This window comes from Muscardinus avellanarius (assembly GCF_963383645.1).
Source record: "Muscardinus avellanarius genome assembly, chromosome: 3".
In the NCBI taxonomy this organism is placed as follows: Eukaryota; Metazoa; Chordata; class Mammalia; order Rodentia; family Gliridae; genus Muscardinus; species Muscardinus avellanarius.
In genome coordinates this window covers 45,443,539-45,454,510 of record NC_137788.1, presented here as the reverse complement: position 1 = coordinate 45,454,510, position 10,972 = coordinate 45,443,539, and the positions used below count along the sequence as shown (strand labels likewise).

The 10,972-nt window shown below is 47.0% G+C and overlaps 1 protein-coding gene across 1 annotated transcript; it reads left to right on the top strand.

The window, feature by feature from the left end:
- Window positions 1-2,693: 2,693 nt before the first annotated feature.
- On the top strand, window positions 2,694-9,411 carry CZIB (CXXC motif containing zinc binding protein; the record flags this gene model as incomplete). Its single annotated transcript, XM_080691419.1, has 8 exons — window positions 2,694-2,743; window positions 3,279-3,387; window positions 4,634-4,690; window positions 5,109-5,190; window positions 5,413-5,444; window positions 7,024-7,101; window positions 7,795-7,860; window positions 9,334-9,411. 8 exons carry the CDS (start codon window positions 2,694-2,696, stop codon window positions 9,409-9,411), a joined length of 552 nt encoding a protein of 183 aa, XP_080547545.1.
- Between the last annotated feature and the right edge of the window lie 1,561 nt (window positions 9,412-10,972).

Genomic DNA, 10,972 nt, shown 5'->3' with positions numbered 1-10,972 from the left:
TGAGAGGCTGAGACAGGAGGATCGCTCAGGTACAAAGCCAGCCTCAGCTACTTAGTGAGACCCTGTTTCCAAATAAAATATAAAACAGGTCTGGGAGTATAGCCCAGAGGTAGAAAGCCTCTGGGTTCCACCCCCAGTACCACACACACACACAAAATTATGTGTGTGTGTGTGTGTGTGTGTGTGTGTGTGTGTATGGTTGGTAGTGTAGCTCAGAGGTAGAATGCTCCTGTGTTCAATCCCTAGTACTGCTCCCCTCAAAAAATTATACATACATAAATACATACACAATGAGGATTCAATTAGCAACATTCAAAGGAAATTCCAGAACAAATAAATTTCAAAGAAAACTGAAATGGAGTGGAAACCTATAAGGGAAATTTAAAAGATATTTTCATTGCTGGGGTATATCTCAGTGGTAAACCAATGACCTAATTTCATTCCTTAGGACTGGTATACCAAAAAGAAAAGAAAAAGAAAATGCAGTCAATGCAGTATTTGGACTCTGGGTTATGACCAAAAGCATTGAGACCAATGACCGATAAGGAAATTTGAACACTGGTTATTTGAAGACTTCAATGAAGTAGTGTTAATTTTTAGATGTGAAGTTGCAGTGTGATTAGGGTTTTTTGTTTGTTTGTTTTGGTGGTACTGAGGTTCCTGGAAACCCTTCTACCTCCAGGCTACACTCCCAGACATACACCACCATGTACACTTAAAAGATTTTAAAAATCTTTTAAGCTGGGCTCGGTGGTGCACACCTGTAATCCCTGTGCTTGGGAGGCTGAGACAGGTGGATCGCACAGGTTCAAAGCCAGCCTCAGCTACTTAGGCTCTTAGCAACTTTGCAACCCTGTTTCCAAATAAAATATAAAAAAGGGCTGGGAGTATAGCCTGGAGGTAGAAAGCCCCTGGGTTCCACCCCCAGTACCACCCCCAGTACCACCAGAAAAAAAAATCTTTTATAGACACATGTAATATTTCAGTAGCTATCACAGTGTGTGGGGCAATACTTTGGTTTAATACATTATAAGATATAAAATGCCTGGTCACAGAAAAGTTTCCCAGTAATCCACTTTAAAATCAGGAAACCAGTGGCCAGTAAAAACTAAAACCAAACCAAGAGGTACAAATACTATGGGAAACTATTGAGCAGATAGATCTGTTGGGAACTTTTTTCTGCTAAACTGCATGGTTTCTCTAGGCAATTTGCTAGATTGTACCTGCTGAAAGGAAGTGGGCCTTAAGTCTCTCTCTCTTTTTTTTTTTTTTTTTTTTTTTGGTGGTACTGGGGTTCCTGTAAGCCCTTCTACCTCCAGGCTACACTCCCAGGCCTATTTTTACTTTTTTTTTTTTTTTTTTTGGAAACAGGGTCTCCTAAGCCAGTGTGCGCAGCTGGCTTCAAACCTGCGCGATCCTCCTGTTCCTGTCTCCTAAGTGCGGGGATTACAAGCGTGCACCACCACGACCGGCTTTAATAAGCCTCTTTTAACTCAAGAGAAATGACTCGCTTAAATTCACATCCCTAAAGACAATCCAGCTTGGGATCTGACTCAGCTCAGTGCTTTTTCCATCACTCTATTCTGCCTCCTTCAGAAATTACGGGGCAAGTTAGGGGCAGCCCAGAATCCAGTATATCAAGGTCCATCTTCAGTGCATCTCCTTCCATAAAGGGATCTGGGGCAACAAAGGTAATCTGGTGGTACAGTAGATCTTAAAAAAAAAGTCACTCCAAACATTACAGAAATGGCACTGAGGACCTCAGAAGGTAAAAAGTCTCAAATGGGCTCTACTTTCTAATGTTGCTGCCCATAACTCCTGCATGTAAGGTACCAGTAAGGCAGGTGGGAGCTTGGAGGAGAGCCATCTGAAGGAGGATGTGTAGGACTACAGTAAGAAATGGGTACAGGGCCGCCCCTACAGAGGCTAGATATCAGGTCTTGAAGGCAAATCAAGGAGCAGTTTTAGAGAAGAAAAGCACCATTTCCAAATCTTGAAGGCTGCTCCTGATGCCAAAGAACAGGAACTTTTGACTCAGTGTCAGTAGAAAGGACATTGGATCACTGGTGCATGAATATACAGGTAAAACTGTGTGTGTGTGTGTGTGTGTGTGTGTGTGTGTGTGTGTGTGTGTGTGTTACTGGGGATTGAACCCAGGGACATTCTACCTTTGAGATACATCCTCAGCCATATATTTAATACTTTATTTTGAAACAGGGTCTCACTAAATGGCAGAGGGCCTCACAAAGCTGAGGTTAGATGCGAAGCCTGAGATCTTCCTGTCTCAGCCTCCCAAGTACTGCGATTACAAAGGTGCACCACCACGCCCGGCTAGGCAAGACTTTTATAGAAGATTCTGAGAAGGAAGACACTGGCTCCCCGCAATGACAGAAAGTGCTAGTTTTATTCTTGTGAAAGGGCTGCTTACAGGGGTGAGCTAGAGTCCAGGAATGCTAACTGGCATTAGGTGCATTTTTTAGGGTGGCTCAGTTGACATCTTGAAGTCAAAGTTACATTCCTCATACCGATGATGTACCCTGTATAAACATCTTTGCCCTGTGATAAGGATGGGTTGCTACTGCTAAGAGTACATCGGTGGGAAGTAGAAGAGAACACAAATCATGCAAGCATCAAGTTAAAGTCCCTGGAAGTTGCTGTTTGGAGCATCTCCTTTAGATTATGATTGGAGAGTTATGGGCGGGGAGAGCATCGCAGCTTTGATGATAAGGTTATTTGAGGGTGGGTGAGTGAGGCACATACAAGCTTTTGATATATGACAAACTTTGAGTTAAGGTAGGGAAGTAGGAAAAAGCACACACCACCTATAAGGAGTACAGAGGCAGGCAAAGCAGAGGAGAGCCGCAACAGAGAGCACCAAGGGGCAGGAAGAGGCCTGGCGGAGGTTTGGAGCAGGAACTATTTTGTTCCTTGGCAAAAAATCAGAGCACCCTGCACTCTGCTCACCTCCACCAGTCCCAGCAGCGCTGGGTGGTGCAGCAACCGCCTGAGTGGCAGCGTGGAGGCCCCGCCCCCGGCGCGCAGGGAGTGTGCGCAGACCCGCCCCCCACCACGCCTTTACGACAGGCCGGAAAGTACTGGCGGCAGGCGGCGCCTTGCTGAGCCGGGCCAGCATGGGGGTAAGGGGGGAGGCGACCCGTAGCCGGGCCGGGCCGGACGAGGTGGCGAGGGTCTGGGAGGCAGAGCCCGCGCCTGGAGGGGAGGAAGGGAGCGGGCTCGCGCTGAGGGGTCGGGGCTGGACGCGGGCGCGGCCGACACAGCCAGTCTGGTCCTCCCTCCCCTCAGAAAATCGCCCTGCAGCTCAAAGCCACGCTGGAGAACGTCACCAACCTCCGGCCGGTGGGCGAGGACTTCCGGTGGTACCTGAAGGTGCTGGGGGCGGGGCCTGTGGAGGGGCGTGGTCTGGCCCTTAGGCATCCTGTGCTTCTAGGACTTCCGACCCCAGAACAAGTCCCCCTCCTCGTTCTCGATTTTCAACAGGAGCGTTCTCTTCGGCCGCAGGAGAAATATTTAACCAAACATATTACAAGTTTGGATTTTTTTTCTGGCTGGAAGGTTTAATTTACTTTTTAAGTTTTTATTGAATAATCTTACAATCTTGAAACTCTTCCTTTTGAAAGGTTTTTTGGTTTTGGTTTTGGTACTGGGGATGGAACCCAGGGGCATTCTACTCCCGAGCTACAACCCCAGCTCTATTTTTTGGTCTTTTTATTTTTGAAACAGGATCTCACTGAGTTGCAAAGGGCCTCACTAAGTAGATGAGGCTGTGCGCGATCCTTCTTCGCCTCCCAAATGCTGGGATTAAAGTGTACCCACGCCCGGCCCCTTTTGTAATTTTTTATGTTTACTAAATATTTTATGGTCTGGAAGCAGACACTAAACGAATGCTACTTGAAGAAAACTTGTGACAATTCACCCATTCTGTTTGTTGATCTGGTTTTATTTATTGTGAAATAGCTTAATTTTGTGCATTATCCACCCTACTCCCCCCACACACATACACACTGGTAAACCTGGTACCCAGTGGTATGGTTTTCAGAGTCCCTCTTATTTGAACAATTTTAAAGCCCTTTCCTGTCCCGGATCCCAAAGCTTGTGCTCTGTTCTCCTCCTGGTGTAAACCCTAGCGTCCCTCTGTTGAAAGCCTTGTCTTCAAGAAGCCATCTTTGACCACTTGTATTTCCAAATATATTGAAGACTGAGTTCCAGGGTCAGTTGGGGAATGAGTATTCTTTGGTTTCAGAAACCACACAGTCTAGTGAAAGAGACAGAACAACAGGAGAGTGATGAATACTTAATCCGCAGACCAACAGGGCATGCAAGAGCACAGAGGAAACTCCTAACACCATTTCTATACCAAATAATCCCTGAATTCCCAGCCAGACTGGGCACTGCGGAGAGGAGACTGGGCACACCAACATGAGAAACAACTTGACTTGTTCTTTGCCCAGAGAGAAGTCTGGTTTTGTCCTAGTAGGGGCTGGTTGTGAGGTTAAAGTGAGAGTACATCAAGAAGGTAGACTATGAGCCTGCCCACCTCACACAGTCCTTCCCCTTCCCTCAGTGTCTGCCCAACTAAGCCAGCTGTTTACTAATACTCTTTTCTCCCCCCAAGATGAAATGTGGCAACTGTGGAGAGATTTCAGAGAAGTGGCAGTACGTCCGGCTGATGGTAACGTTCCCCCCCACCCCCCCATATATATATATATGTATATATACATACATACACACCTCTGGGCAGGGATCTGGGGAACTGACCTTCAACTCTACTGTCCTCTGGAACCTGCTTCTTGTGGCTGGTGATTATTAACTAAAGTGTTAATTCGCCTTATGTTTTATTTGTTGATCCAGTTTTATTTATTTATTTATTTATTTATTTTATTGAGGATTGAACCTAAGGATTTTTACTTGGGAAACCTGTGTTCTGCCACTGAGCTATTCGCCCAATCCCAGTATTCTTGTCCCAACAAGTCACTCATCTCTCTGGGTCTTGGTCTCTTCAACTGCATAATAACTGGTGGGACAAGGTCTCCTCGGGACCCTTGCGTGTGGTTGAGATGTGACCAGAGGTTCTGTTTACTCCTTGCCAGGACAGTGTGGCACTGAAGGGAGGCCGAGGCAGTGCCAATATGGTCCAGAAGTGCAAGCTGTGTGCACGAGAAAACTCCATCGGTAGGTCATACCGTGTTTGCTGCGCTCCGCAGGCTGGCCCTTAGCTCCCTCATACAGGACCAAAAGCCGGCTCATCGTAGGTCCGTGATCCCTGTGGGTGAACTCGGGCCTGAGGTGCTGAAACCTGTGTAGTTATTTTTCTTTCCCAGGGCCACATCTGGGCACCTGGGTGGGGCCCAGGTATGGAATTGAGTCAGATTTATCTTCTCTTTTATGTTTCAGAGATTCTGAGCAGCACCATCAAGCCTTACAATGTAAGTTTGTTGCTCTAGTGGCAGGCACGGTGGGATTAAATCTAAACTGGAGGCCAGGAGGCCTGGGTTCTAGAATTATTGCTGTGTCTGAGTGACCTGCCGTAGGGTCACTTGTTTGACCCTATGGGTCAGATGAGCACATCAGTTCTTTAATTCACTGAGTTGCTCATTCACTCAGTCCCTCATTTATTCACCATACACTTGTGCTTGCTAGAGAAGACTCAGGACAGGCTATTGCTGTCAGTGTTTAACTCAAGCCAGCTGCTTAGTTCCGTGACTGAGAGCGCCTGCCTTGTATACACCTTGGACTGGTAAGCCTTCTCTGAAACCATGGCAGGGAACTGGCAAGCCTCTAAAACCATGGCAGGGATGGTCCTTTGGTGCAACTCATCTTGGAGAATGCTATGTTATTATTAGAGAGTTATTCGTTACTGTATAACTAGTTAACCCAAATGTGAGGGAGAAGGGATGTACTCTGAGTCTTCCCCCTCCCCCTGTACTGAGCAGTTATTTGTATTTATCCTTTCCTCATTTTACATTTATTTTACAAATTTGAATCTTGTCCAATTTTCACAGTGTCCCAAAGTTAAAGAGAATAATTAAATGAAGACTTGCCCTCAAGTAAATCATAATGTAGCAAAAGATACAGACCAACAAACAACAAACCAAGACCCAACAGACAAGTGCTTCACCATGCTGGACTTGTGGTTAGAGTGCAGGGATGTTACCATGAATGACAGGATGAGAGGGAATATTGGGCATGGCACTTGGGTTCTCCAAGCTTATGGCTCAGGAGATGAATTTCCTGACTACCCACTCCCAAAGAGGTACCCCCTCCACATACATATCCTGTTTCAAAAATTTTAACATTACAGCATTACAGATGGTTAGCAGAAAGCTATGGCCAACGGTGCTAGGACCATTTGGCTGATCTGGAGACTCTGTAGCTTAATGTCCTTATTTATATTTTTAGTATTTATAATTTTATCTACTATTTAATGAGAATACTGTCAGGTCCTATGCTGGGCTCTTTGCACATATTTCAAATTATCATAATTAACCTAGAGACGCTTCCTCAGCTCCATTTGACAGTTTAGGCATCTTTTGTCCAGAAGGAAAGAGAGGCAGAGTTCAGCCTTGCATCCAGGCGGGCTAACCCCAGAGTCCACACTCTTCTGAAGCATCCATGTCCTTAGAAGTCCTGTGGGGAGACGTACCCCAGGCAATCTCCTTATAGAAAAGGATTGAGTTGAGCAGAGTGTACACCTGTAATCCCAGGACTTGGGAGTCTAAGACAAGAGGATCACAGGTTTTGAGGTTAGCCTCAGCAAGTAGTAAAACTCATTAGCTTAGTGATTCTCTTTTTAAAAATAAAAATAAATCGGGTTGGGGGTGTATATCAGAGGTAGAATGCCTCTGGGTTCATTTCCTAGTACCAAAAAAACAAAACAGGTACTGAGTTGTTCCCAGTTTCCAATCCAGGCTCACAGGGGCAGCAAGGGCCCACGTGGCAAGGACAGGGCCATGGGGCCATCCCGAGGGTCCCTTTGGGCCTCTCCTTAACACACTTTCTTTCTAGGCAGAGGACAACGAGAAGTTCAAGACAATAGTAGAGTTTGAGTGCCGGGGCCTCGAACCGGTTGATTTCCAGCCCCAGGTGTGTGTGTCCTTATGGAGAACCTGTGTCTTCGGTGAGGGGATGTAAGACGGGACAGCAGAACCTAGCTTCCTACAGAAGCCACCGACTAGGAATCCCCCTTGCTGAGACTGTACAATTGTCACTTGCTCAGTGCCTTCTGTATGCTGGGCCCCGTGCCTGTCACTTTTCGTGTACTTCACTTAATCTTCGCAGTAACCCTGTGAAGTAATTCATCCTACTTCTCAGCTGGGGACAAATCTTGAGAGGTCTTGCAGGTCGGCCAGGGGCCACAGTGAGCTGTAGCTGCACCCAGGTGTGCTGGCTCCGCCGCGGCGTTCATCAGCCCTGATGCCCCTTGTGGGGCGTCTTCACCTTCAGCAGATCTGTGACGTGAGGCAGGAGACACGGTGTTGTCATCCCCATTTCGTGAATAAGAAAATTGAAGTCCAGAAAGAGGAGTGACGTACCTGGGGTCATTCAGCAAGTCAGGAGGAGTGGACGGGTTTACCCCTGTCCTCCTACCGTCAGGACCAGGGCTGATCCTGAGGCAGCTGCCAGATCCTGGAAATGCAGCACTTACTCCAGAACAACTGCTTTTCTGTCCTCCATCCCAGAGTCTTTGCTATAAAAACCAGCTTCCTGGCCAGTGCTCGCATGCCAGTCCAGTGCCTCCTGAGCCTCAGACTAACTCCTGCCTTCCTGTCCCCGCAGGCCGGGTTTGCTGCTGAGGGCGTGGAGTCGAGGACAGTCTTCAGTGACATTAATCTGCAGGAGAAGGTATGCCGCTTGGGTGCCTTGCAAGGTTCTGTAGGATGCCTGTGGGAATTACCCTTTTGGTGAACAAGGCTTATCAGTGGAAAGCTGGTCTGCATTTTGTGCTTTTTATGTGTTGGCTGGGGTCAAGGGTACTGGGGATTGAACCTAGGGAATTCTGCCTTTGAGCTACAACCCCAGCCCTATTTTATTTGATTTTTTAAATTTGGAAACAGGGTCTCACTAAGTTGTGAAGGGCCTTGTTAAGTAGTTGAGACTAGCTGTGCACCGGTGATCCTCCTGGACCACCATCCCTGGCCGTTTTGTGCTATTTGTTGGTGATTTTATTGTTAAAATGACCACAAATGTGCTGAAGTGCTGTCTAGTTCCTACCTGCAAGAAAGCCAAGAGGTGCCCAGTGGAGACGTGTCTGATACGCTGTTTGGGTGGGAGTCACAGTGCATTTGTCCTTGAACTCCATGTTAGTGAATCGACACGTTTTATTGATTGATTGATTGATTGATTGATTGCAGTACCGGGGATGGAACCCAGGGGTATTATACCTCTTAGCTACACTCCTAACCTGATTTTTTATTCTTTATTTTGAAACAGGGTCTCATTAAGTTGCAGAAAGCCTCACTAAGTAGCTGAGGCTGTCAAACCGCAATCCTCCTATCTCAGCCTCCTGAATGCTGGGATTACAAGTGTGCACAACCATGCCCTGCTAACTACACATTTTAAACAAAGTGTCTTTAAACAGAAAAGAACACATGTAAAACAACATTATTTATTGATCAGTTGATGAAAATGTGACCAGAGGCTTGTAGGAACCAAATCCTGTATAATTCCTGGGAGCACTGCTTAGTATTGTTTAGTGTTTTTAGTGACTTCATAGAACCTACCCACTATTACTGTATTACCAAGTATCTGTATTATTGAGCATGTTACTACCTTGCAGAAAGAAACTCTTATCCTCAGGCCTCAAAGGAAGGGCAAAAACTTCATTCCAAGCCAGGTACAGTGGTGCACACCGGTAGTTCAAAACTCTGGAGGCTGAGGCAAGAGGTTCGCTTGAGTTTAGGAGTTGGAGGCCAGAATAGACAACATAGTGAGACTGGCATCTCAAAAAAAAAAAAAACAAACCCCACCCACTCGTTCCACTTACATAGCACCTAGTAACATCAGCAGCTGGCGTTTACCGAGCTCCTCTGCACCAGGCGCTGTGCCAAGTGTCTTGACAGGTGCCTCCCATTTGAGTCTTGCAGCATTCGATCTGAAGTCTTCTGTCATCTTGTTTTATAGAGGACAGAAGTAAAGAGAAGTTAAGTGACTTGCTCACAGACACAGGCTGAAGAGCTGGCCTTTAGGCCTGAGCGGTCTGTCTCTGTTTAGGGTTGTACATGTTGATGAAGAGCCTGAGCTGGGCCTCTTAAGCCCTAGTTCTCTACTCTCCGCAATGTGTCCTTGAAAGGCTAACCCTGTGCTCCTATTTTATAGGACTGGACTGACTATGACGAGAAGTCTCAGGAGTCTGTGGGAATCTACGAGGTCGCCCACCAGTTTGTGAAGTGCTAAGCCCTCTTCCTGCACACTTGCCCTAGAGAACTGAGAAGAGACAAAGTGCCCCAAGCAGCAGCAGGCACGGAGCAGGTGCCCTTGCCCCTCACTCCTGGCGGCTGTGCCAAGCCCTCACGGTGCGCATGCTGGGCTCTGTCACGGTTCCCAAGCCCCACCAATAAAGCCCCAGTTCATGCCACACTGATACATGAAGGCAGAGCTGAGAGCACCCCTCTTCCACAAACAAGAATTCACGTCGGAGGTCTTTGACTGCTTTCTGCACCTTCCCACTGTTTAAAGCCCTGCACTGGATCCCATTTGCAAGAGGTGCGGGAGCACGCATTTCTGAGGGCTCTGCAGGTCAGGGAACGTGGGCAGGTCAATCCAGAGGATGACAGTCCAGTGGCACAAAGGGCAGGGAACCTATGGGATGGTGCCAGGCGCCTCCAGTCCTCAGCCAAAGCACTGCTTGGGCCAGCGCGGTTCCCACGTGAACCCAGGCACCTCTTAGGTGGTGTCAGAGGTCAGCTCTCACCCCTGGCATGTATCTGCTCTTAGGACTGATAGTCTTCAGGTCTGCTCACTTGCTATGCAGGGTCACCCCCAGCAATAAAGAGACTCAACATGAAAGTTCCTCCTGTTCTGAGTCAGCCTCTCTGCTCCCTAGAATGTCCTCTGCCTTCCTGCTCCTTTTCCTGTTTTTCACTCTTATGGCCACACTTAGGTGTTCCTTTACCTGCAGGCAACACTTTGGAGTTGTGGAGACTGGTCACAACCTGCTAACTCTCCTAGGCCTGCTTCCTGGATTCTGATCCCCACACAACAGACAAGGTTGTTCAGTGCATTTCTAGGCAATGAAGATGTCCATTTGGAATACCTATCAACGTAGACCTTGTTTCTTCAGTGTTTTGCTGGAGCCTGAAATTTCTTGAAAGAACAAATTAGTTCCCATGTTTTCTACTTTCTAAGAGTAGGTAAGTGCCCACTTCCAGGCTGGTTGTGGGGAACTGGATCCCCTGGTTTCAGACAAAGCTATCATGTCAGGGGTGGTAGGAGGTGTTCGCCTTCCTCCCTTTCAAGTCTGGCCACTATATTGTGTCTTCTAGGTCCCCTGCATTCCCTGCTTCCCAGAATCTCCTACACCTGACATCAGGGCTTTAGTTTTCCCTCAGCCGGCTCCCACCCACTGGGTCTAGTCCCCACCTTGCCTAGAAGCAAGTAATAGAGGAAATAATGGGCTGAAGAAGCCGCCTTTCTTGTTTTTAGTCTCTGTACCAACTAATTTGTGTTAAGTTCATAAAGTCAAACACTAAAGGGATCTCAAGATTTTCTTTATATTTTAAATTACTTTGTCATCTTTCAGGATAGGTAGGGGAACCCAAGGAGTTATGAACAAATTAAAAGGAAAATGAACTAGATTGTCAAGAGACGTAGAAAAGATGGCTCATGCCTGTAATCCCAGTACGTGGGAGGCTGAGACAGGAGGGTCAAAGGTTCAGGCCTCAGTAATTTAGTGAGACCTGTTTCAAAATAAAAAAATAAAGTAGGGCTGGGTGTGTAGCATAGAAGTATAATGCTC